Source organism: Acinonyx jubatus, chromosome A1, assembly GCF_027475565.1.
Source record: "Acinonyx jubatus isolate Ajub_Pintada_27869175 chromosome A1, VMU_Ajub_asm_v1.0, whole genome shotgun sequence".
Taxonomy (NCBI): domain Eukaryota; kingdom Metazoa; phylum Chordata; class Mammalia; order Carnivora; family Felidae; genus Acinonyx; species Acinonyx jubatus.
In genome coordinates, this window is record NC_069380.1 from 122,093,093 (window position 1) to 122,117,440 (window position 24,348).

Consider the following 24,348-nt stretch of genomic DNA (forward strand, 5'->3'; position numbering starts at 1 on the left):
TGTGAATTGGAAACGTACCTCAGAAAGCTTAACATATTCCAAAGTCTTGATCCTGATAGGAATAAATACTTGATTTCAACAAAATATCCCTCTAGTAGGTATTACTTGGTACAGAGAAACTTTTTGCTTAAACAGTTTTCCATTTTGTCTGAAAATTTACTGAATCCTGAGACTCACTTTCCAGTACTAGCGTATGGCGTAGGCGCATAGCCACCATGGTACCTGTGGCCACTGGACCACTCACATAACCAGAAGATCAGAATATCTGAGAGGGTAGAGTCATAACTGCTAACTAATAGCCTATTTTGTTTTGGTTTGTTTTGGTTTTGGTTTCAAATATTATAGTTCTGTTCACTCAGCCCCCATAATCCTTTGATGATATAAATATAATTGGTTGCAATAAGATGCTTCTTACCTGCTAAGAATATAGTGATTCCAGCTCAAAGCCCCAACCACTGACAAATGACCAAGCATATTTCTCAGCCGCTTTTTAGTTACCACATCCCATAGCTAAAAAAAAAAAAAAAAATTAATAAAAAAAATTAACAAGGAGAGTATATAGCATTAAAATTTCCACAGCCCACTATATTCTCAAAGGCCTGACAGCCAATTAATGTTGATATAGCCAGTCCTTGTACTAAAGGAAAGCTCAGTGGGCACCTTTAACGTTGGGCAGCATTTCTCCACACTGCCTGTATATTCCATCACCTAGGGAGCATGCTATGGATGCTAGCCATTCTGATTTAATGAGGGAGGTAGAGTCTGTGGATATGGTATTTATTTTAAACTTTCCCAGGTGAATTCAGTGGGAAGCCACCATGTTGAAAATGGCTTTCATACTTATAGTTTCTTCTAACTTGTGGGAATTTCATATCTGGAAATCCACCGACAGGCTAAGAAACTCCTTTTCTGCCACTATAAATGATATTCTGACCCATATGAGAAAGAGAACTTTGTTATAAGATGAAATCATGACATAACCTTCATAGCATCCAATATCACCGCAGAGGTGAGAAAGTAGTGAGTGACATCTGTGGCCCTCCAAAGTCATTGAACACATGAGCAATATTGTTTACACTATTGCTAATAATAATAATAATAATACATGAGAAAGTAAATAGATTAAAACTGGTAAATTCACACTTCAGAGAGGCTATCAGAGAAAAAATTCATTTATTTTAAGTAACTCTAGTCCTGATCATGGCTTGAGGTGGAAAAGGAAAGCTGAAGGTTATCTTCATCTCTCCAAAGTCGTAACACTGGGGTGTCTACAAACCCAACTTTAATTTGAAAAAAAACAGAGAAAAGACTTTTAAAAAGGTAAATATAGAGTTGCCTGGGTGGTTAAGCATCTGACTGTTGATTACAGTTCAGGTCATGATCTAGAGTATCCTTAAGTTCTCATTAAATGACATTCAGAAAAGAATCAGAATGGTGTATACTCTCACTCTCCGTAGTTTGTTTTTTGTTTTGCATTTATTTTGAGAGAGAAAGAGTGTGTGTCTGTGTGTCTGTGTGTCTGTGTGTCTGTGTGTGTGTGTGTATGTGTGTATGTGTGTGTGAGGGATGGGCAGAGAGAGAGAGAATCCCAAACAGGCTCCGTGCTGTCAGCAGAGAGCCCCACGTGGGGCTCGATCTCATGAGCCATGAGATCATGACTTGAGCCAAAATCAAGAGTCCAACACTTAGCCAACTGAGCCACCTCGGCAACTCACTCTCCATAGTTTCAAATGACACAACTAATATAATTTCTCTATTGTGTATTAACTTACTATTAAATGTCAATTTTAGACATCTAGCAATTACACAGAGCACATTTGGAGAAAAAAACCATCCATTACTTGTACTTCTCCCTCGCTGGTGCCAACTGCCAGGCAGTTTCCCTCTTTTATCCAGGACACAGAAGATACATAGTTACAATTGAGAGTGAAGTCTATATTTTCAATCTTATTGTGGTTTTCCCCATTCCAGATGTACACAGAGGATCCAAGGGCTATAGCAACAAGATTTTGAAAATTCCAATCTAGAATATTGAGATCTACAAGAAAAGATGTTCATATTAGGGTAATTATTCAACCAAATAAAAGTAATTTTCAAATAAACAACTTTTTTATAGATAGATGAACAAATTTAATACCTTTCCCATAGTCAGTTGGAAAATAGAATCACCCATGCAAGCAGATCATTAGAAGTTCAAAAATAAAAACTACAACTTTGTGTCAAGATTCACAAAGAAGTAATAATGCTTACTATTTACATCAAATATATTTATTTAGAGTCATTTAGAGAACTTCCAAGTTTCATCTGCCATTATTACCACCCATGTACCTTCTCTAACAAACACTAAAAATTAAAAGTCCATAAATTTTTTTCATTGAAATTATCTGGCCCTTCATTCTGTTTTTGTTTTTGTTTTAATTCTAATGTAGTTAACATACAGTGTTATATTAGTTTCAGGTGTACAATATAGTGATTCAACATTTCTGCACATTACTCAGTACTCATAACAGTAAGCGTACTCTTTTTTTTTAATGTTAATTTATTTTTTGAGAGAGAGAGAGAGACAGAGCGTGGGCAGAGGAGGGGCAGAGAGAGAGAGGGAGACACAGTATCTGAAGCAGGCTCCAGGCTCTGAGCTAGCAGCACATAGCACAATGTGGGGCTCAAACTCAAAAGCCATGAGATCACAACCTGAACCAAAGTCGGACGCTTAACTGATTGAGCCACACAGGCGCCCCAGTAAGTGTACTCTTAACCACCTTCACCTATTTCACCCACCCCCCAACCCACCTCCCCTCTGGTAATGATCAGTTTCTTCTCCATAGTTAAAAGTCTTGTTTTGCTTTGTCTCTTTTTTCTTTTGTTCATCTGTTTTGTTTCTTAAATTCCACATATGAGTGAAATCATATGGTATTTGTCTTTCTCTGACTGACTTATTTCACTTAAAGTTATATCCATCAAAAAAAAACTATATCCATCCATGTTGTTGTAAATGGCAAGATATCATTCTTTTTTATGGCTAAATAATATTTCATCATATGTATATAGATATGTATATGTGTGTATATATATATATATATATACACACACGTGTGTGTGTGTGTGTGTGTGTATCACATCTTTTTATCCATTCATCTATTGATGGACACTTGGGCTGCTTCCATAATTTGGTTATTGTAAATAATATTGCAATAAACATAAGGGGAAGGCACATAACTCTTATGGAGACATCCTTGAACCTACAATATCCATATGATAGATGCCACCATCATTTTTAACCAAAATACCACCCAACTACGTATATCTAGAAGAAATGGTCACTGACTTATATATGATACCTGAAAGTTCCTAGCAGCATTCTCCAGCTTATACTCTAAGAACTCTTTAACTGCCAAAAGAAACCATATTTGTATGACCACATTCTAAAATGTATCCTACCAAGGGGTGCCTGTGTGGTTTAGTCAGTTAAGCCTCCAATTTCGGCTCAGGTCATGATCTCGTGGTTCATGGGTTCAAGTCCCATGTCAGGCCCTGTGCTGACAGGTCAGAGCCTGGAGCCTGCTTCGGATTCTGTGTCTCCCTCTCTCTCTGCTCCCTTCCCTGCTCATGCTGTCTCTCTCTCTCTGTCTCTCAAAAAATAAATAAACATTAACAAATTTTAATGTATCCTACCTTATTTATTTTTAATTGAAGTAGTTGACATATGACCCTATCTTATTTCTTATAAGACAAAAACTCTTATCCTGATTGATACATATCAGTACAAAACTGTGAAGCACGCCAGTTTCACTATAGTGACCTAAGCCACCTATAACCTACCTCTCCCAATGATAACAACCAACTGAACAAAATTAAAAAAAAAAAAAAAAACCATTGAGAACTGGATAGTAAGCAAAAGCAGTGAAACTAAGTAAGGGAGTCAAAACTTGAAGAAGCAAGCTGCCGAGGGGTGAGTTTCTCACTTTTTTTCTCACGTGGTTTTGCCAGAGGATGGGCCCCAGTCATGGAGTAGCACCAGCAGCCCAAACTCCAATAGAAAAATCACTATATCTCTGGTGAAAGGAGCCAGGGAAAGAAGCCTGAAGTGGACAAAGTGTGTAGAGAAAGTCCTAGAGGGGAGAGAGACACAGAAAGGCACCCTCTAATGGTGAAAGTAGGAACCCACACACATCTCAGCCTATCCCAGAATTTGTGTCAGGACAGGGAAAACTCAAATCAGCTTAGCAAAGACTTTTAGAGCTGAACTGAGATTTGAAGCCTCCATTTAGGCCTCAGCCTGGATTCTGATCCCTATATGTAAGGGATAGGCCCAAACCATCATAATCAAGGCTGAAGAAACTGATCTGAGACTTAAAAGGCCACCCACAAAAGGCAAGACCAATAAACCTAACTAAGACAAAAATGACAGCATTCTCTGCAGGACCCAGAGTTAATACCACATATAATCCACAATGTCCAGGACACAATTTAAGATTACTGGGCATATATAAAAGGAAAATATAATCAATAGATGAGAAACCTAAAATGACAGTTATAGGAATTATCAGACAAAGATGCTAAAGCAGCTATAATAGAATATACAAGCAGAATAGAATAGATTATTCTCCATGAGGTAAAGAAAAACCTACTTGAAATGAATGAAAACATAGAAAATAGAAGCAGAGGAATAGAAAAATAGAAACTATAAAACTAAAATAGAAGCCATAAACACAATAAAATAGACATTTTGAAACTGAAAAATACAATATCTGAAAAATCTTCTGGATGGGCTCAATAGCAGAATGGAAATGACAGAGGGAAGAGTCACTGAATTTGAATATAAATCAAGAGAAATTATCCAGTCTGAAGAACATATAGGAAAAGAAATTGAAAAAAGAAATGAACAAAACCTCAGGGGCCTGTGGAATAATATTCAAAGATTCTAACATGTGTAAGTGGAGTCAGGTCCTGGAAACAAGAGAACAAAGTTTCAAATGGCCTTAGACCTCTCCCCAGAAACCATGGAGGCCAGAAGTCAGTATATTTTAAATGCTGAAAGAAAAAAATCTGGCAACCCAGAATTCTATATGCAGCAAAAATATCATAAAATGGAGTATAAGAGAAGCCTTTGCCAACTAACCGGATCTGAAAGAATTGCTAACAGAAGCTTTTCAGGCTGAAGGGAAATCATATGAGATGGAAATTTAGATCTTCAGGAATGAAAGAGAAGAGTAGAATTGGTAAATACTGGGGTAAATATAAAGACCATTGTCCCCTCTTTTATTTAAAATACAAATATATATGGACTTTTAGAGTAAAATTTATAGCAATAGTAGAGTTTTCAATGTTCGTAGACATAAAATGCAGAACAACTACAGTAACCTAAAAAAAAGTGGGGGAGGAGGGTGGAGGGGACCTATGTGATTACAAAATTTGCATCTACCTACCTGTTCACCAGTCCCCAGTGTATCCTCTTCATTGCCATTATCATTAACTACCAACTAACAACGTTGCTGAAAAATGTTCTATCTTCTCTCCTCCACCCCTCCAAGTCCTACCCATTTTTCAAGACCCAGCTCAAGTGTGATTATCTCCACAAAGTCTTTCTAGACAAAGATCCAAAGATCACTGAACTAGCTCCTTTCATCCCACAATTCATTATTTATATTCTACACTGGCATGTTGCTAGAAGTTCCATGTGAGTTAGTCCTGTCTCCCCAACTAGATTACAACGTAGGCACATGACGAGAAGACCCCATGTGGCTGTTGACTGATTGGATTTATCTGTTTAAAATATATGCATAAGAATAGGCCACTATTTTCTCAGTTCATTCTAATACAGCAAAAAATATGTATATTGCTCATGCCCTCCCAACACCAACAGTACCCATTCCAAACGTGAAATTTGTACAAGGAAAAGGCAAACTATATTAACAGTATTTGGATGGTACGGCTTTGGGACATGAGGCACAAGGACCATCAGGTTCTTCCAGAATCAAATTTCAAGTTCATGCCACCACATTGGATACAATGTGTCACTTCAACTTTTTAATTAACGATCTAAAAAATAACTTACAATAGTCATTTCGAAGACCAGTAAGATGAAACTTCACCTCTGGCTGCAGTATGGAATAGTTTATACCATTGAATCTTTTAAGATGGAAGGATTCATCTCTGACTCCATCTCTGCAGCCTACAAGAAACAAACACATCTACATATCTTTATGATCCCAGGAACATAATATTTATCCTTGCAGGGATTAAGAGATAACAGAGTGAGAAAGAAAGTAGTCCTCCTGATAAAACTGAATTACAAGTTGTAGGAGAAGGAAAGGGAAAAAAGGAAGACTTCAGGATTCATTGAAACAAAAATTTTAAAAATATTTCATGGTTTGGGATGAGCACTGGGTATTGTCTCTAAGCCAATTTGACAATAATTATATTTAAAAAATATTTCATGGCATTTTTTTAATAAAAAGCCTGAGTGCCAGACCCAAATGTGACAACAGACCTTGTGGAAAGCACACAGAAACCTTATATCATACTATGAATATTTATTCTGTCCCTTGAGTTTTTAAAATCAAAGTAGTTTGGGGGTGCCTGGGTGGCCCAGTTGGTTAAGTATCAGACTTCGGCTCAGGTCGTGATCTTGCAGTTCGTGGTTCGAGACCTGCATGGGTCTTTGTGCTGACAGCTCAGAGCCTGTAACCTGCTTTGGACTCTGTGCGTGTGTGTGTGTGTGTGCACGCATGTGTGTGTCTCTCTCTGCTCTTCCCCTGCTCATGCTCTGTCTCTGTCTCTCAAAAATAAATGTTAAAAAAAATTTTAAATCAAAGTAATTTCTGCATATCCATTGTCTGTCACATCAACAATTACCTGATAGACACTACTCTGAGTTTTTGTCAGTAAACATTTGTGGGTTCATTTATTTCAGCTCTTTGTCTCACTGGTTCTGTACCAGAGCATGCAAAGTTATTTCTGGCTAGTTTTACCCGTGAATATCTGACGTCAGGGTCATATCTTGGGCTCAGTTTTAATTCTCATCCAAAGACCCAACTAAGTATAAACCACAGGCCACTGTCTTTTCATCTGTACAACCACTCGGCTTGTGATCAAACTAAAAATGACATAAATGAATAGGTGTTGAGCCCACCCAAGTAATTTGTGGTCTCTATGACCACATGCCTTTGGATAAAAGCGTAAGAGCTTCACAGTGCTAAACCAAGAAGTAGATTAATACTCCCAGCCTTGGTGTTAGCCATGAAGACCTACAGTTGTGAGTAAAACTGCAAGGTTGCTGGAAACACTCAAGCACCGCCAATAAAGGTTTTTTAAAAAACAGGTACAAACTTCCAGTTACAAAATAAGAGTCATAGGGATGTAATGTAGAGCATGGCAATTACAGTTAATAATACTGGATTACAGGGGCGCCTGGGTGGCTCAGTCGGTTAAGCGGCCAACTTCAGCTCAGGTCGTGATCTCTCGGTCTGTGAGTTCGAGCCCCGCGTCAGGCTCTGTGCTGACAGCTCAGAGCCTGGAGCCTGTTTCGGATTCTGTGTCTCCCTCTCTCTGACCCTCCCCCGTTCATGCTCTGTCTCTCTCTGTCTCAAAAATAAATCAATGTTAAAAAAAATTTTTTTAAATAATAATAATACTGGATTACATATTTGAAAATTACTAAGAGAGTACACCTTAAGAGTTTTTATCACAAGAAAAAATATTCTGTAACTAAGCATGGTGATGGATGTTAACTGGAATTACTGTGGTGATCATTTAACAATATATACAAATATCACATTATTATGTTTTATACCCGAAATGAATACAATTGGCCTTTGAACAACATGGGTTTGAACTGCTATGGTCCACTTATATGCAGATTGTTTTTATAAATACCATACAGTAATATAAATGTATTTTCTTTCCCTTATAACTTTCCTAATAACATTCTCTTCTCTAGCATACTTTATTGTATGAATATAGTATGTAATATATATGGCATACAAAAGATGTGTTAATCACCTGTCCAAATTATTAAGGCCTCCAGTCAACCATAGGCTATTAGCAATTAAGTTTGGGGGGAGTCAAAAGTTATATACAGATTTTCAACTGTGTGAGGGGTTGTTTACTTTTTAGAAGTGTGATATAAGTAGATTGAAGGAGGTGAATGAGGTAGGAGAACTAAGTTGTTATCTACTCTGCTAGAAAGTTATGATAAAGTCTAAAATCTCAAAAAAGAGCAGTTTACAAATATTACTTAGAAAATAGTTGTAAACATTATCAACAAGAGCCAAACCGTGGCAAGAACCCAAATGTCCACCAACTGATGAATGGATAAAGAAGAATAAGGAAGAAATGAAGGCAGGGAGAGAGAATTATCTGAATTTTATAATTATGTTTATTAGTCTAATAAATATAAAAAAGGAATGAAGAAGGCAGGGAGAGAGAAGGGTAGGAAAGAAGGACAAACAAAATCTTTGCCCCATACCTTTCCAAACACATTGGGATTTCTCACAGAGCTGCATTTTCCCACTAACCCACTGAGCCACCTTCTGGGTCAAAAATAGCTTGTTTAGGCATTTCTGAAAACAAATAAATACTTCTTTAGAAACATATATGCACATCTCAGATGTTATGCATGACATAGTGTTAAACCAGTAATTCACCAGCAAGTTCAAAGTTTCCACATTATCAAAACCAACACTACAATTGCTATTTTTTATTACCTAACCAGCATGTAGTGAATACAGTGCTGAGCATTTTACATGTATTATTTCTAATCTCCCCAACAACTCCATAGGGCAGGTATTACTCAGCTAAAATAAAATCTTCTTTACTCTTCTAGCCTAAAAATCTTTTTAGCCCACAAACCAACTAAAAGGCCAGTGAGATCATCAAAGCCTGCAAGAACTGAAATGTCATGATATTTCATGATATTCATGTCATGGTGCGTTGTGAAACTGAAAGACCTCCCCAAGATGATAAAGTTGATTGTATGTTAAGGCTACTTTTTCAAGAAAGATTTCTTTCAAAAGATGCCTCTCAGCATTCAACCTGGAGGTGCTCTTTCAGTCTGTTACTGAGATTTTCTCTGGGTCTTAATTTTCCTCCTCTGTAGTATGTTGAGATTGAACTAATCATCCTAAAGGTCTTTTTCCATTAACACCTTCACCTATTAGAAATGGGAACACCAAATCACTGGGATCTTAAATAACATACCTCAGTTTCCACGAACACAAAAATCAGATTGCTGTTTCTTTGGACCAGTATACAAAAAGCACTTCTGACATTCTTACATCCAACTTCAGTCAAAAACAGATGAGAAAATTACTACAAGTATAAAGAAAAGTACTTGCAGAAATTTCCTAGAAACATTTTAGCAAACAGTTAAAGCAGAGATGATTCCTTTTTTTCTCCTTCATAATATATTTAATCTTACATATAAAACAATCGTGGGATCACCATAATTCACACAGAAGTCTCTCCCACAGGCATCATTTTGAGATTTTGGTTTTCTTCCCAGATATCATGCTACATAATAGGCATTGTCAGTCAATGAATCATGGATTTTTAGGTATTCTAATTAGAACAATTCAGTATAAAGCAGGGTTTCCCACTTTCAGCACCACTGGCATTTGGTGGTAGATAATTCATTATTGTGGGGGGCTGTTCTGTCCATTATAGGACATTTAGCAGTGTCCCAGCCTCCATCTACTAGATACCCTCTCACTAGGTTGTGATAATCAAAAATCAGACATTGCCAAATGTCCCCTGGGGAGCAAAATCACCTCCAGTTGAGAACTACTGATAACAAATAATGTTCCTAAAATCGACAGGCTTCTCCAGTATCTATAGTCAGCATAAAGCTGCCCAAGACTACCTGGCACAGTGTGCTTCTGTTTGATGTACCCAAGGGTGCTCTACCCCAGGTAAGATCTATTAATTACTTTAATGAACAATTTGGCCTAGAGCTGACTATATATCATAATTTTGAACATCTCCCCAGCTATGCAGGCCCTTTTGTAGAAACACCCCCACATGACTTCTGAGGACCACATGAAGACACACATTTACTGTCAATGCAAAAGACCTCGCTGTATGTGCACTACTCCTGATGCTGCTTGATTTCTAATCAGTCATTAAACAAATGCTTTACATAAAATAGTCAAACAGTTTCCATTATCCCTTTCTCAGGTTTTCCAGTGATGTTGGGACAATGTTCTGATTGGATTACAATTGCTGTAACAATGCGAGCCTAAGGGAGAGAGTAAAAGGAAGTTCTGAAGTTCAAAGCAGTTACAAACTCCAACTGGCAAGACGTAGGGTGTGGAAAAGCAATGGTGCTAATAACCTGGCCTGGACGTAAGGTCAACATTTCCCCAGTGACTCAGAACTCTCTAACCTTCTGCACTTCCAAACCCTTAACCAACAGTAGAGCACTCAGCAAAAGACCTGCTCTAAGATATTTGTTTTCAATTTGTATATGATTTCAAATAATTAAATTTTACATTCACGATATTGTTCCTCTAGCAAGATATATATGCCAAACACTTAAAGCACATACTAAATGAGAAACTGCCTAAATTGAGAATTTATGACGTTCCTAGTGTAACGCTTTCTAAATTAAACCTTTGTTCCTTCAGAAGCTCTTCGTTGGATTTGATACACTCAAAAATATGCTATTGATATTTCATGTGCCCTAAGATTTGGGTCAGATTCCTCAAAGATCTTAAAACCATAATAAAGGAGCTCCTGGGTGGCTCAATCGGTTTAAGTGTCCAACTCTTGGTTTCAGCTCAGGTCATGATCTCACAATGCGTGACTTTGAGCCCCATGTCAGGCCCTGAGCTAATGGCACAGAACCAGCTTGGGATTCTTTGTCTCCTCTCTCTGCCCCTTCCCTGCTCGCACATTCTCTCGCTCTCTCAAAACAAATAAACATTTAAAAACACATAATAAATAAGATACTTAAAAGAACGAAATTAACCTAGTCAAGAAACAAACAAACAAAAAAAAACAGTAAAAAGGACTTAAGGGAAATATTTAAAAGACCATCTTGTAGAGGAAGAATAGAATGTATCCTGAGTGACCCCAGATGCCAGACCAAGTCACAGAATAGTTGGAAATGATTGTACAAGAGATCTTTTGGCTGAGGGGAAACATACCATAATATATGTAATTTTATTATATTTTTAATCTTTACCTTTTTTAATGTTTATTTTTGTAATATGAGTATAGTTAACATACATATAAGAGTTTCAGATGTACAATATAATGATCCAACAATTCTATACATTACACAGTGCTCATCATGATAAACATACTCTTAATCCCCATCACCTATCACAACCATCTCCCCCACCCACCTCCCTCTGGTAACCATCAGTTTGTTCTCTGTAGTTAAGAATCTGTTTCTTGGTTTGTCACTTTTTCCTTTGTTCATTTGTTTCTCAAATTCCACATATTGAAATCATATGGTATTTCCCTTTCTCTGACTTACTTCACTTAGCATTATACTTTTGTGCTATATCTCTGTTGTTTCAAATGGCAAAATGACATTTTTTTTAAGTTTATTTCTTTATTTTGAGAAAGAGAGCACAAGAGAGTGGGAGAACAGCAGAGAGAGAGAGACAGAATCCCAAGCAGGCTCCGGCTGTCAGTGCAGAGCCCAACGTGGGCCTCAAACTCATGAACAGTGAGATCATGATCCAAGCTGAGATCAAGAGTCAGATGCTTAACCAACTGAGCCACCCAGGTGCCCCAAATGTCATTCTTTTTATGGCTGAGTAATATTCCATTGTATGTATATGTGTATATATTTTATTTATTTATTTATTCATTTGTGTGTACATATATACACACATATGTATACACACACACACATATGTATATGTACATATCTATATGTACATACATATAGATATGTATGTGTGTATATAGATATAGATATATATATAGATATATATATATATATATACCACATCTTCTTTATCCATTCATCTATTGATGGATCCTTGAATTCTTTCATATCTTGGCTATTGCAAATAATACTCCCATACACATTGTGATGCATATATATCTTTGAATTAGTGTTTTTGTTTTCTTTGGGTAAATACCTAGTAGTGAAATTACTAGATCATATGGTAATTCTATTTTTTTTTTAATTTTGAGAGAGAGGGCACTAGCAGGGGAGGGGCAGAGAGAGAGGGAGAGAGAGAATCCTAAGCAGACTCTTCACCATCAGCACAGAGCCCAATGTGAGGCTCGAACTCATAAACTGTGAGACCATGACCTGAGCCGAAAGCAAGAGCCAGATGCTTACCCAACTGAGCCAGCCAGGCACCCCTGGTAATTCCATTTTTAATTTTTTGAAGAATGTCCATGCTGTTTTCCACAGTGCTGCACCAGTGTGCATTCCCACTAACAGGGCACAGGGGTCCCTTTTTCTCCACATCCTCACCAAGACTTGTTATTTCTTGTCTTGATTTTAGCCATTCTGACAGGTGTGAAGTGATATCTCACTGTCATTTTAAGTTGTGTTTCCTGATGATGAGTAGTGTTGAGCATGCTTTCATGTGTCTTTTGGCCATCTGTAGGACTTCTTTGGAAAAATATCTGTTCATATCTTCTCATTTAATTAGATTATTTGATTTTTTGGTGTTGAGTCATATAAGTTCTTTATATATTTTGGATACTAATCCTTTATTGGATATTGCAAATTTCTTCTCCCATTTGATGGCTTTTGATGGTTTCCTTCACTGTGAAAAAGCTTTTTATTTTGGTGTAGTCCCAATCACTTAACTTTGCTTTTGTTTCCCTTGTCAGAGGAGACATATCTTTAAAAAAAATGTTTCTACAGCTGATGTCAAAGAGATTACTGTCTGTGTTTTCTTCTAGAAATGTTATGGCTTCAGGAACCACATTTAGGTCTTTAATTCATTTTGAGTGTATTTTTGTGTATGGTGTAAGAAAGTGGTCCAGTTTCAATCTTTTGCATGTAGCTGTCCAGTTTTCCCAACACCATTTGTTGAAGGGGCTTTCTTTTTCCCAGTGCATATTCTTGCCTCCTTTGTTGGAGACTAATTGACCATATAATTGTGGGTTTATTCCTGGACTCTATTCTGTTTTATTGATGTATGTATCTGTACTGTGCCAGTACCCCACTGTTTTGATTTTTACAGCTTTATAGTATATCTTGATATCTGGGATTGTGATACCTCCAGTTTTATTCTTTTTCATGTTTTCTCTGGCCATTCAGGGTCTTTTGTGGTTCTATACAAATTTTAGGATTGTTTATTCTGGTTCTGTGAGAAATGCTGTTGATCTTTTGAAAGGAGTTGCATTAAAACTGGAGATTGCTTTAGGAAGTATGGGCATTTTAACAATATTTCTTCTTCCAATCCATGAGCATGGCATATCTTTTTATTTGTGTCCTCTTCAATTTCTTTCATCAGTGTTTTATAGTTTTTGGAGTACAGGCCTTTTACCTCTTTGGTTAAGTTTATTCCTAGGTATCTGTTTTACTGTTTTTGGTGCATTTGTAAATGGGATTGTTTTCTTAATTTCTCTTTCTGCTGCTTCATTATTAGTGAATAGAAATGCACTGGATTTCTGTATACCTATTCGATATCCTGTAACTTTATGTAATTAATTTATCAGTTCTATTAGTTTTTTGGTAGACCCCTTAGGGTTTTCTCTACATAGTATCCTGTCATCTTAATCTTTACCTTTTTGCTGTCTCATTTTCACTTTTTTGATTGAGACTAACTAAACTTGTATTATATTTCTTTTACAAAGTGCCCTTATTCATGTCCTTAACTCACTCATTTTTTCTATCAGGAACCCATCATTTTCTTACTGACGTGTAAGAGCAGCTAAGCCAGCTCTTTCTTCACTTTTGGGACTCAGTTGTCTGAGCATGTCAGGATATGAGATCTTCAGTTTTTTGTCTTTACCCACCTGGCCTTTTGAGGCAACATTTTCATTCCAGCCTCTCCCCAGTGCATGAGGTGTCTTGCAAAAATGGAGAGCTGAGTTATTTGTTTCAAAATTCCCTTTGATGGGGGTCTTCAGTGGTTCTTTGTAGGATCCTGCAAGAAAAACATTTAGTTTTTAATTTGTTCTTCAAAACAAGATAATCACTTTGGTTGGAAGTCAACCCATGGTGTCTTCCACAATAGAATGTGAAACCACAGGCCCACATCTCTCTAAAAACCACGGGAGATGGGAGTAAAAGAGGAAAGATTGGCCTTGTCGAGAATGCCAGGGTCATAAGTGAGCACTGCCTCAGTGGCCTCTGTAAGAAATGCCAAGATGAAAGACCTGATTGCAACTGCAGCAGCAGCAGAAATGCTTTATCTCTGAATGGAAAGAACATACTTGCACATCTGAAGAATAGATACAAACAGTTCCATAGGTTAAAGTGATGGAGCAAAGGTATCTGGTTTGCCCAAACTATGATCATTCTGCCAGGAAATCACTATGGGATGCTTGCTTTCCCAACATTGGCATCCACTCTACGATCATGAGCAAATCACTTTGCCTCTCCATCTCTCTGTTATAGAAAGATGCTGTAAGGGTAATTTGAGATGACAGTAGTGAAATACTTTCTAAGAGAAAATAATAGCAAAGTCAGTGTTATTTGCATCATTATTATTCATATCTGTTCTCTTCTCAAAATTGAGAAAGCCCTTTACCAGATTTTTAACTACATAGAAAACCTTGCCAAGTCATCCTGTAAAACTAAGTATATTTTTGTTCATATCACTTGTTCAACAGAGGAGCTAATAAGGACCACTGAAAAATCTTACATATGTAATCTTTACAAAAGGAATCATATACCAACGTAAATCTCAGAAATGCATTTGAAATGCATTTAAAATACAGCATACTGTCTTTTGTTCTCGTTTCATTTCCTGCCCCTTCCCCACCACCTTGGAAATTTCTTATTCAAAGGAAGGAAGAAAAGGAAAGCAGTTGACTAAATGTGATACTAGATAGTTCTATGCTACAGAGATTCTTTGAGGAATTCTATTTCATTGACATTTTTTAAATGGCCTGTGGAATTTCTATTACCTCACCTAGAATCAAGGTCTCTTTTTCAGGAGTTATCTTCAGCACGGATCCAGAAGCTTCTGGGAGGTAAGTGGTTGAACGCTCTTCCTCAAAGGAATCAACTGCCAGATCCCTGGTTTGGCTTTGCCGCCATCTGGTGGTAATTGGGCTACTGGCAATGGGAACCTCTGCCGACAGTCTCTTCACAAAGTTGCTCTTAAAGTTAGAATATGCAGTATTAACTCCGTCAAATATCTATTTAACATAAAAAAAAGCCATAATTTATAGTGGCCTCAACGATGCAAAATTAAATATTCCTTAAAAGGAGAATTATTAACAACTCATTTAGTACAACACAAATTATATATGAGATTTTTTATTTTCGTGACCTGAATGTTATTTTATACATATATAAAGATGTATGTGTGTGTATACTTACAGCCTCTGTTCAAGATTCTCAAGATATATAAAAGCAACTTATGGGGTAATTATATTTACAGTTATTATAATTACATATCAATATAAATATGAAGTTGAAATAACCATTTATATTGAACATGTAAAATCACATGTTCATATAAAATCACAAAATTGCAAATCTGGAAATAAACAGTAATTTTCTTTTTTTATTTTCTTTTTTTAATTTTACATCCAAGTTAGTTAGCATATAGTGTAATAATGCTTTCAGGAATAGAATCCAGTGATTCATCCCATACATATACCACCCAGTACTCATCCCAACAAGTGTCTTCCTTAACGTCCCTTGCCCATTTACCACAGCCTCCCACCCACAACCCCTCCAGCAACAATTTTTAGTGTTGCCCCCCTCCCTGTTTTTATATTATTTTTGCTTCCCTTTCCTTATGTCCATCTGTTTTGTATCTTAAATTTCTCATATGAGGGAAATCATGTGATATTTATCTTTCTCTAATTCTGCTTAGCATTATTCACTCTAGTTCCATCCATGTTGTTGCAAATGGCAAGATTTCATTCTTTTTGATTGCCAAGTAATACTCCATTGTATATATATACCACATCTTCTGTATCCATTCACCTATCGATGGACATCTGAGCTCTTTCCATACTTTGGCTATTGTTGATAGAGCTGCTATAAACATTGGGGTGCATGTGCCTCTTCAAAAGAGCACACCTGTATCCTTTGGATAGATACCTAGTAGTGCAATTGCTGGGTTATAGGGTAGTTCTATTTTTTTTTTAATTTTTTTTAATGTTTATCTTTGAGAGAGACAGAGACAGAGTGAGAGTGGTTTAGGGGCAGAGTGAGAGGGAGACACGGAATCCGAAACAGGCTCCAGGCTCCAAGATGTCAGCACAGAGCCCGACACGGGGCTTGAACTTGCAAGCCGCGAGATCATGACCTGAGCCAAAGTCAGACGTTCAACCGACTGAGCCACCCAGGCACCCCTAGGATAGTTCTATTTTTAATTTTTTGAGGAAACTCCTTACTTTTTTTCCATAGTGGCTGCACCACTTTGCATTCCCACCAGCAAGGCAAAAGAGTTCCTCTTTCTCCGCCTCCTAGCCAACATGTGTTGTTGCCTGAGTTGTTAATTTTAGCCATTCTGACTGGTATGAGGTGGTATCTCACTGTGGTTTTGATTTATATTTCCCTGATGATGAGTGATGTTGAGAATTTTTTCATGTGTCTGTTAGACATCTGGATGTCTTCTTTGGAGAAGTGTCTATTCATGTCTTTTGCCCATTTCTTCACTGGATTATTCATTTTTTGGGTGTTGAGTTTGAGAAGTTCTTTATTGATTTTGGATACTAACCCTTTATCCGATATGTCATTTGCAAATATCTTCTTCCATTATGCTGGTTGTCTTTTAGTTTTTCTGATTGTTTCTTTCACCATGCAGAAGCTTTTATCTTGATGAGGTCCCAATAGTTCATTTTTGCTTTTGTTTACCTTGCCTCCAGAGATGTGTTGAGTAAATTGCTGCAGCCAAAGTCAAAGAGGTTTTTGCCTGCTTTCTCCTCGAGGATTTTGTTGGCTTCCTGTCTTATGTTTAGGTGTTTCATCCATTTTGAGTTTACTTTTGTGTATGATGTAAGAAAGTGTTCTAGGTTCAATCTTCTACATGTCACTGTCCAGTTTTCCCAGCACCACTTGCTGAAGAGACTGTCTTTATTCCACTGGATATTCTTTCCTGCATGTGAAAGATTAGTGGGCCATATGTTTGTGCATCCATTTCTGGGTTCTCTATTCTGTTCCATTGATCTGAGTGTCTGTTTTTGTGCCAGTCAGTACCATACTGTCTTGGTGATTACAGCTTTGTAATACATCCTGAAGTCTGGAACTGTGATGCCTCCAGCTTTGGTTTTCTTTTTCAGGATCGCTTTGGCTATTCGGGTCTTTTCTGGTTCCATACAAATTTTAGGATTGTTTGTTCCAGTTCTGTAAAGAATGTTGGTGTTACTTTGATAGGGATTGCATTGAATATGTAGATGGCTTTGGGTAGTATCGACATTTTAACAATATTTGTTCTTCCAATCCATGAGCATGGAATATTTTTCTATTTTTCTGTGTCTTCTTCAATTTCTTTCATAAGCTTTCCCATAGTTTTCAGTGTGTAGAATTTTCACCTCTTTGGTTAGATTTATTTCTAGGTATTTTATGGGTTTTAGTGCAATTGTAAATGCGACCGATTCCTTGATTTCTCTTTCTGCTGCTTCATTATTGTTGAACAGAAATGCAGCCAATTTCTGTGTGTTGATTTTACACCCTGTGACTTTGCTGAATTCATGAATCAGTTCTAGCAGTTTTTTGGTGGACTCTTTTGGGTTTTCCATATTCAGTATCATGTCATCTGCAAAGAGTGAAAGCTTGACTTCCTCCTTGCCAATTTGGATGCCTTTTATTTCTTTGTGTTGTCTGATTGCTGAGGGTAGGACTTCCAATATTATGTTGAATAACAGTGGTGAGAGTGGATATCCCTGCCGTGTTCCTGACCTTGGGAAGAAAGCTCTCAGTTTTTCCCCATTGAGGATGACATTAGTGTTGGGTCTTTCAATATGGCTTTTATAATCTTGAGGTATGATTCTTCTATCCCTACTTTCTTGAGGGTTTTTATCAAGAAAGTATGCTGCATTTTGTCACATGCGTTCTCTGCATCTATTGAGAGGACCATATGGTTCTTGTTTTTTCTTTTATTGATGTGATATATCACATTGATTGATTTGCAGATATTGAACCAGCGCTGCATCCCAGGTATCAATCCCACTTGATGGTGGTGAATAATTCTTTTAATGTATTGCTGGATCCAGTTGGCAACAAATAGCAATTCCCTAGTTCAAACTTTTCATTTCACGGATGAGAGACCTGAGGCCTAAGTTGCTCAACATTCATCTCATTCCCTCTGAGAAATCCCAGGAGTTTGGTATTACAGATCCTACGGTGGCAAACCATACCATGGATCTATGTGTGAAATTCAATTGCGAATGACAAACTGGAAATATGATATATATATATTTTTTTTAATTTTAACATTTATTTATTTTTGAGAGACAGAGCATGAGCGGGGGAGGGGCAGAGAGAGAGGTAGACACAGAATCTGAAGCAGGCTCCAGGCTCTGAGCTGTCAGCACAGAGCTCAACGCAGGGCTCTAACTCACAAACCACAATATCATGACCTGAGCTGAAGTCGGATGCTTAACTGACTGAGCCACGCAGGCACCCCAAAATAGATTATATTTTTAATAAAATGTAGGGCATGTTAGGTTATTACCCTTGTGTAAAGGACTCGCAGAGAAATTTAGACAAATTTACAATCCAAATAGAAAAAAAATAGAACATAGGACCTAAACGGGCAATGCACAAAAGAAATAATTAAATGCTCAAAAAATATTCAACCTTGCTAGTAATCAAAGAAATGCTAACTTAAAACAATAACAAGATGCTAGCAATGGTATTTTTTAATGACAAGCCCCAAGGTTGAAGGTTCTAGAAACAAACACTGGCATATATTGCTGGTGGAGTATAAATTAGCATTGAAAAAGGAGGCACATGGTGCATAAAGACGGGAAGGACTCAATGTTTACCAGTAGAGAATTGACGAGGTAGATTTTTGTGACATCCTTAAAAGGGAATATTCTGCAGCCATTAGAAATTAGGACATACATTAAGGAAATGCAAATCCAAAACACAATGATGTACCACTTCACACGCTCTAGGATGGCAATAGATGATAGGTAGGTAAGTAGATAGATAGATAGATAGATAGCAAATGTTAGTAAGAATGTGGAGAGACTGGAACCGTTACACATTGCTTATGAGGATGTAAAGTGGTACCACTGTGGATAACAGTTGGCAATTCCTCAAAAAATTAAACCTAGAATTACTGTATGGTTCAATAATTTCACTGCTAGGTACAGACCCAAGAGAAATGAAGCAGGTACTCAAACTCAAACAAACTCAGGTACATGGGCGTTCACGGTAGTACTATTCACAATAGTTGGAAGGTAAAATAACCCAAGTGTCCATCAGCAAAAAAATGGATGAGCAAATTGTGGAAGACATATGTTTGTGTGTACATATACATATATTACATATAATATAATTATTTATTCACAAATGACGTATCAGTTAAGAAAAATGATCACGAAATTTCTTATTGACAATCTTACACTGTCTTGGCAGTTGTGTGTTTCTCTGGCTCATCTCCTGTCATACCCTCCATACTGTCTCCCCACCTTAATGCTCTTCCACAATTCTCTGCCAGGGTAACTTCTAGCCCACCTTCACAACTGGAATCAGCCATCATGTCATGAAGGTGTCTCTGACATTACCTTCCTCTCCATTCCATTACCTTCCTCCCCCTTCCAAACTCCCCATTAGGCCACCTGTGGTAGGTTAAATAATTGCAATACTTAATTTTATACATTGGCTTGATGGACTAAGGGATGCCCTGAGATCTGGTAAAACATTTTTTCTGGATGTGGCTGGGAGGGTGTTTTTAGAGAAGAATAGCATTCGATTTGGTAGACTGAGTAAAGAGATCCAGCCTCACCATTGTAGGTTGACATCATCCAATCCACCGGGGTCCCAAATGGTACAAAAAGGCAAAGGAAGGGCAAATTTTCTCGCTTCTTAAACTAGGATGTCCATTTCTTTCCTGCCATCAGACACTGGAGCTCCTGGTTCTCAGACCTTCATACTCCTTAATTTATACCAGCTGCTCCCCAGACTTTGGACTCAGATTGAATTATCCCGCTGGCTTTTCCTGGTTTTCCATCTTAGAGATGGCAGATTGTGGGACTTTTCAGCCTCCATAATTTGGTGAGCCTCATGTATATATATTTATGTATAATCTATTGATTCTGCTTCTCTAGAGAATCCTAATGCAATAATGATGCTTTATCATTAGACATGAGAGAGAGCTGATATGCAGTGAAAATGGCTGGCAGTTTTAGACAGCCACCACCAGAATATGAATCAATAGCATAATGCAATGACCTTTTTTAAGCAATACAATTTTAGGTCTCATTAAAGGAAAGACAGTGTCCAAAACAAGAACAAGGAAAACCCAATTGTCTCTGCACTGGTCAGGACCCATCTGCTGGAGAACTGGGTCCAGTCTTGAATCTGTCTTGTAAGAAGGAGATAAGCAAGCCAGGATCCCCAACCTGAGTTCATTTAGAGGAAAGGACTGCAATGATACAAGGTCAGGGAACACAGCAATAGAGCAACACATGAATGGAGTGAGGGGTTCTGGGGTATTTAGTCTACAGGAAAGAACACCCATAAGGAACCATCTTCAAATATGAAACAGAAGGCAATTTATGAAACAAAGAAAAATTTACTTTGTATTGCTCCCTATGACAAAATTGAAAACAGTGAATGGGAGGAGACAAGTTTTTATTCAGCACAAAGAACTTTCAAAGAGTTACAGCATGATTTTCTATCATGTTTTGAATGCGTAGTACAGTTTTTGGTCAGTTCCTCCTCCAAGGACATGTGGCTCATAGTGGTACAGATGAACATTTTTTAAATACTCATGTGTTTTAATGTGCATTTTTAAATGTTTTAAAATGTTCAACGTGGACATAAAGTCTTCTGTTATTAAAAAAAAATGTATTTTGGTAAAATAAATGAGCCAATTTGAACCAAAAATGTTAACTAGCAAATGGCACAGATGGCAAAATCACGGACATGTATGCAAATGACTACAGCTTAGGGAACGCTGTGGTAGAATGTAATATTTCATCTTCACTGTTTTTAAACTTTATTCCAGGATCTATCTCTTGGTGGGAAATGCCTGTTACATAGTTTTAAATGACTGGCCTATGTATCAATAAAGAGAAAGAGGATGATAAGAAAAATAAGACAAAGGAGAAAAGAATGAATGACTGGATACTTTAAGCACATCAGTTTGGCTTGTTTACTTTTCAGGGTTCACATGGTGTTGACCTTAAATAGGGAGGAATTCAGAGCACCAGGGCCAAAAAAATAAATAGAAAGGAGCCTAGAGAATTTAAAAATAAAGTCAGGAAGTAACCAAATGAAACAACTGGGAAAATAGAACAAACATATATAGTGATAAATTATCTGACTCACAAATATTCAGCAGGTAAGAGAAACCTAAACATTCCAAGGAAAGACATGCTGGTGATGCCAGGGTCTGTCTAGAATGTTATGGCAGAGACAAAATTAACAAAGATGGCCCATCAGCTCTCAGGCATATCACCCCAATTCCCTTTCCTTAGCCTCTGAATGTCTGCCCCTCCCCTACCAACCCCACCACCGCCAGTCCAACAAGGCAGCAAGACATTTCAAATTTGGAGTCGTAATCATATTTCAAATTAATCATGAAGGTCAAAATGTCCCTCTTCTTATTTTTGCACCGTCATTGTCTCCTCATCCTGGTATTGGGCAATACAAACCAAACAAACACTTGGAGAGCATTTATTTTCAGGTATTGGTCGCTTTGTTCTGCACTGCCAATGCCTGCCACTGGGGGCTCCAGAGTGTTTTTGGCATCTATCCCTCCCTTCTATCAGGCTGACCAAAGCGGCCTTCATTAAGACACTATTATCTCTCATCTTGACTTGTTACTCTGCAGACTCTGTGACCCCTTCCAGACAACATCAGTACATATGGCCAAGTTGTTTTGTTGTGGTGGTCCACTCCCTCTCCTTTTCGGACCCTAACAGTGATTTCTCATAAAACTAAATGTCTCCTGATGAATAAAATCCCCTTACCAGAGACAGTACTACAGTATTCTCATCCACCACATTTTTTTCTAAGTAAACATATTTCTATTACAGAGAAATTGTTGAATGTAGTTGAAATAATTTGGGTTATAAAGTTAAAAGTCTTAAACTCTCTTCTTGCTTGTTCTACTTACTTGTTCTGTGATTGGGATATTACTAACTTCTTCCTGTTTGAAAGCATTATTGCATTTTGCCGGTAGAGAGCTTTATACTACATGTGATTGCTTTTAATATGTGTATATATGTGTCTGATTTATAAATAAATCATGGGCAGTATAAAGCTTTCTACAAACATAAGCCATTTATTTAGCACTCGGTTATTTGCTGCCTTATATTTGTTCCCCAAATGTTTCTTGTGTATTTTCTCCTCTCCAAAACTGATTTCAAGCTCATGTGAGGTCGCCTCCATCACAGACATTATTTGTATCTTCTTCAGTGCCTATGGTGCTTGATTAACAGAGTCAACTGCTTTGTCCCATTATTGGCCCAGTAGGTTCCCTTGACCTTCAACTCATCATTCTCTTCTCCTCCTTTAACAAACCTTCCTTGATCTCCTGAAAGAGTGCTGTTGGTTTTTCTAGCATACTATCTCCTATGCATTGAAAATTGCAGTGTTGATATAATTATAATTTGAGAATGGTTTTAGTATAGACAGAACATGGAAACAATGATGACAGATCCCCCAGAAAACCAAGAAATGATGATATCACAATATATACAGAAAAAGACTCTGACAAATGAAGAAAAAAAGAAATGTCTAAGGGCCAAAATCTATGTTCACAAACATCCAGGCTGGAGTTGCCCAAACTCCTGTGCTGAATGTCTGATTAATGGGCCTATAAGGATATTTATATATCATTCATATATGAAATCATATATGTTATAAAAGCATATATATTTCTGTCCCCAGTCACCTTAGTGAGAGGAGCTGCCACCATGTCCCCCCACCTGCAATGGATGGTCGTGCGGAATTGATCCTGATCAAAAGGGACAAGCAGACATAAAGCACCAAGCCCAACAGGCTTGCAACTCTTTCCACTACAATGGCCTGGTTTACCACAAGACTGCAGGCATGGATCCAGAGGCCTACAGCAAAAATGTAATGATGGTGACAAAGCAGAGATCTGACCAGTGAAAACCTACCACCTCCTACATGCATACCAACATCAACAAGAATGCCCTGGCCACCCTTAGCAGCATCAGGCACAGGATCCGCAAGAACATGGACCGCCCAGGTCTGTTCATGGCTGCCATTTGCAGAGCCAGCGCCATCCTGCACAGCCAGAAGCCTATGATGGTGAAGAGGAATCAGGCTGTCCCACCAAGAGCTCCTGATCACCTGCCCCCTACCTCCAAAGCAACAAAGATGTCAATCACTTAAAAAACAAACAAACAAAAACAAACAAAAAAAAAACTTAAGAATTGTAAAATTAACAAACTGGCTTTGATTTTGGCCTTGACAAGAGATTAACTTCAGTTTTCAAAGTACTTTTAATATAGCATGAAATTTTGGGACAATCCAACATGAAATATCAGGCCTGTACAAGCCTTTTATTTCTGGTTAATAACTGGCATGTTGGCTTATACAGAACCTCTTGTAAGCATAATTTTGATATTCTCAAAGACCAAGCTGTAGATCACTTGATAGGAGTTTCTGTACTTACAAAACACTGAACTAGAAAGTATCATAATGATTTTATCAAAGTAACATCACCCTATGGGGCCATGCCTGGGGTACAGTCAATCAGCATCCTCCTCCAAGGGAACCCTCTGTCATCTCCCTCAAAGCAGTTATCATGGGCTGGGTTTACATGGTTCAAATTACAGCAGGTGTTCTATGAATTAACTTTTTTTTTTTTTAATTAATCATTAAAACTCAAGTTCCTGAGCAATGTCCTTCAACAGCCTAGACAAACGGAAACCAAAGAGGTTTGTTACAGTGAAAACCAAAGAAAAAAAAAAAAAGACTGAGGTCTAAATTTTCTCAAACTTAAATGTATGCTTGAGTCAGGAGGCCAATTCTGGTTCAGAAAATCTGAGGTGGGGCTTGAATAGCTGTGTCTCTAACAAGCACCAGGTGAT

At 37.6% G+C, this 24,348-nt stretch overlaps 1 protein-coding gene and 1 pseudogene across 4 annotated transcripts in view; one reads left to right on the forward strand and one right to left on the reverse strand.

Annotated features, from left to right (window-relative positions):
- Positions 1-24,348, reverse strand: part of CDC20B (cell division cycle 20B) — a 50,002-nt gene that overhangs the window by 11,907 nt on the left and 13,747 nt on the right. For all 4 annotated transcript variants that reach the window (XM_053222903.1, XM_027042012.2, XM_053222894.1 and 1 more), the window contains exons 3-8: positions 15,060-15,288; positions 13,939-14,069; positions 8,468-8,561; positions 6,056-6,172; positions 1,842-2,038; positions 416-510 (exon numbers count right to left, since the gene is read on the reverse strand). In XM_053222903.1, coding sequence (XP_053078878.1) covers positions 416-510; positions 1,842-2,038; positions 6,056-6,172; positions 8,468-8,561; positions 13,939-14,069; positions 15,060-15,288 — 863 coding nt within the window. The remainder of the gene's footprint in view (positions 1-415; positions 511-1,841; positions 2,039-6,055; positions 6,173-8,467; positions 8,562-13,938; positions 14,070-15,059; positions 15,289-24,348) is intronic.
- Positions 23,203-23,459, forward strand: LOC128315654 (60S ribosomal protein L28-like; annotated as a pseudogene).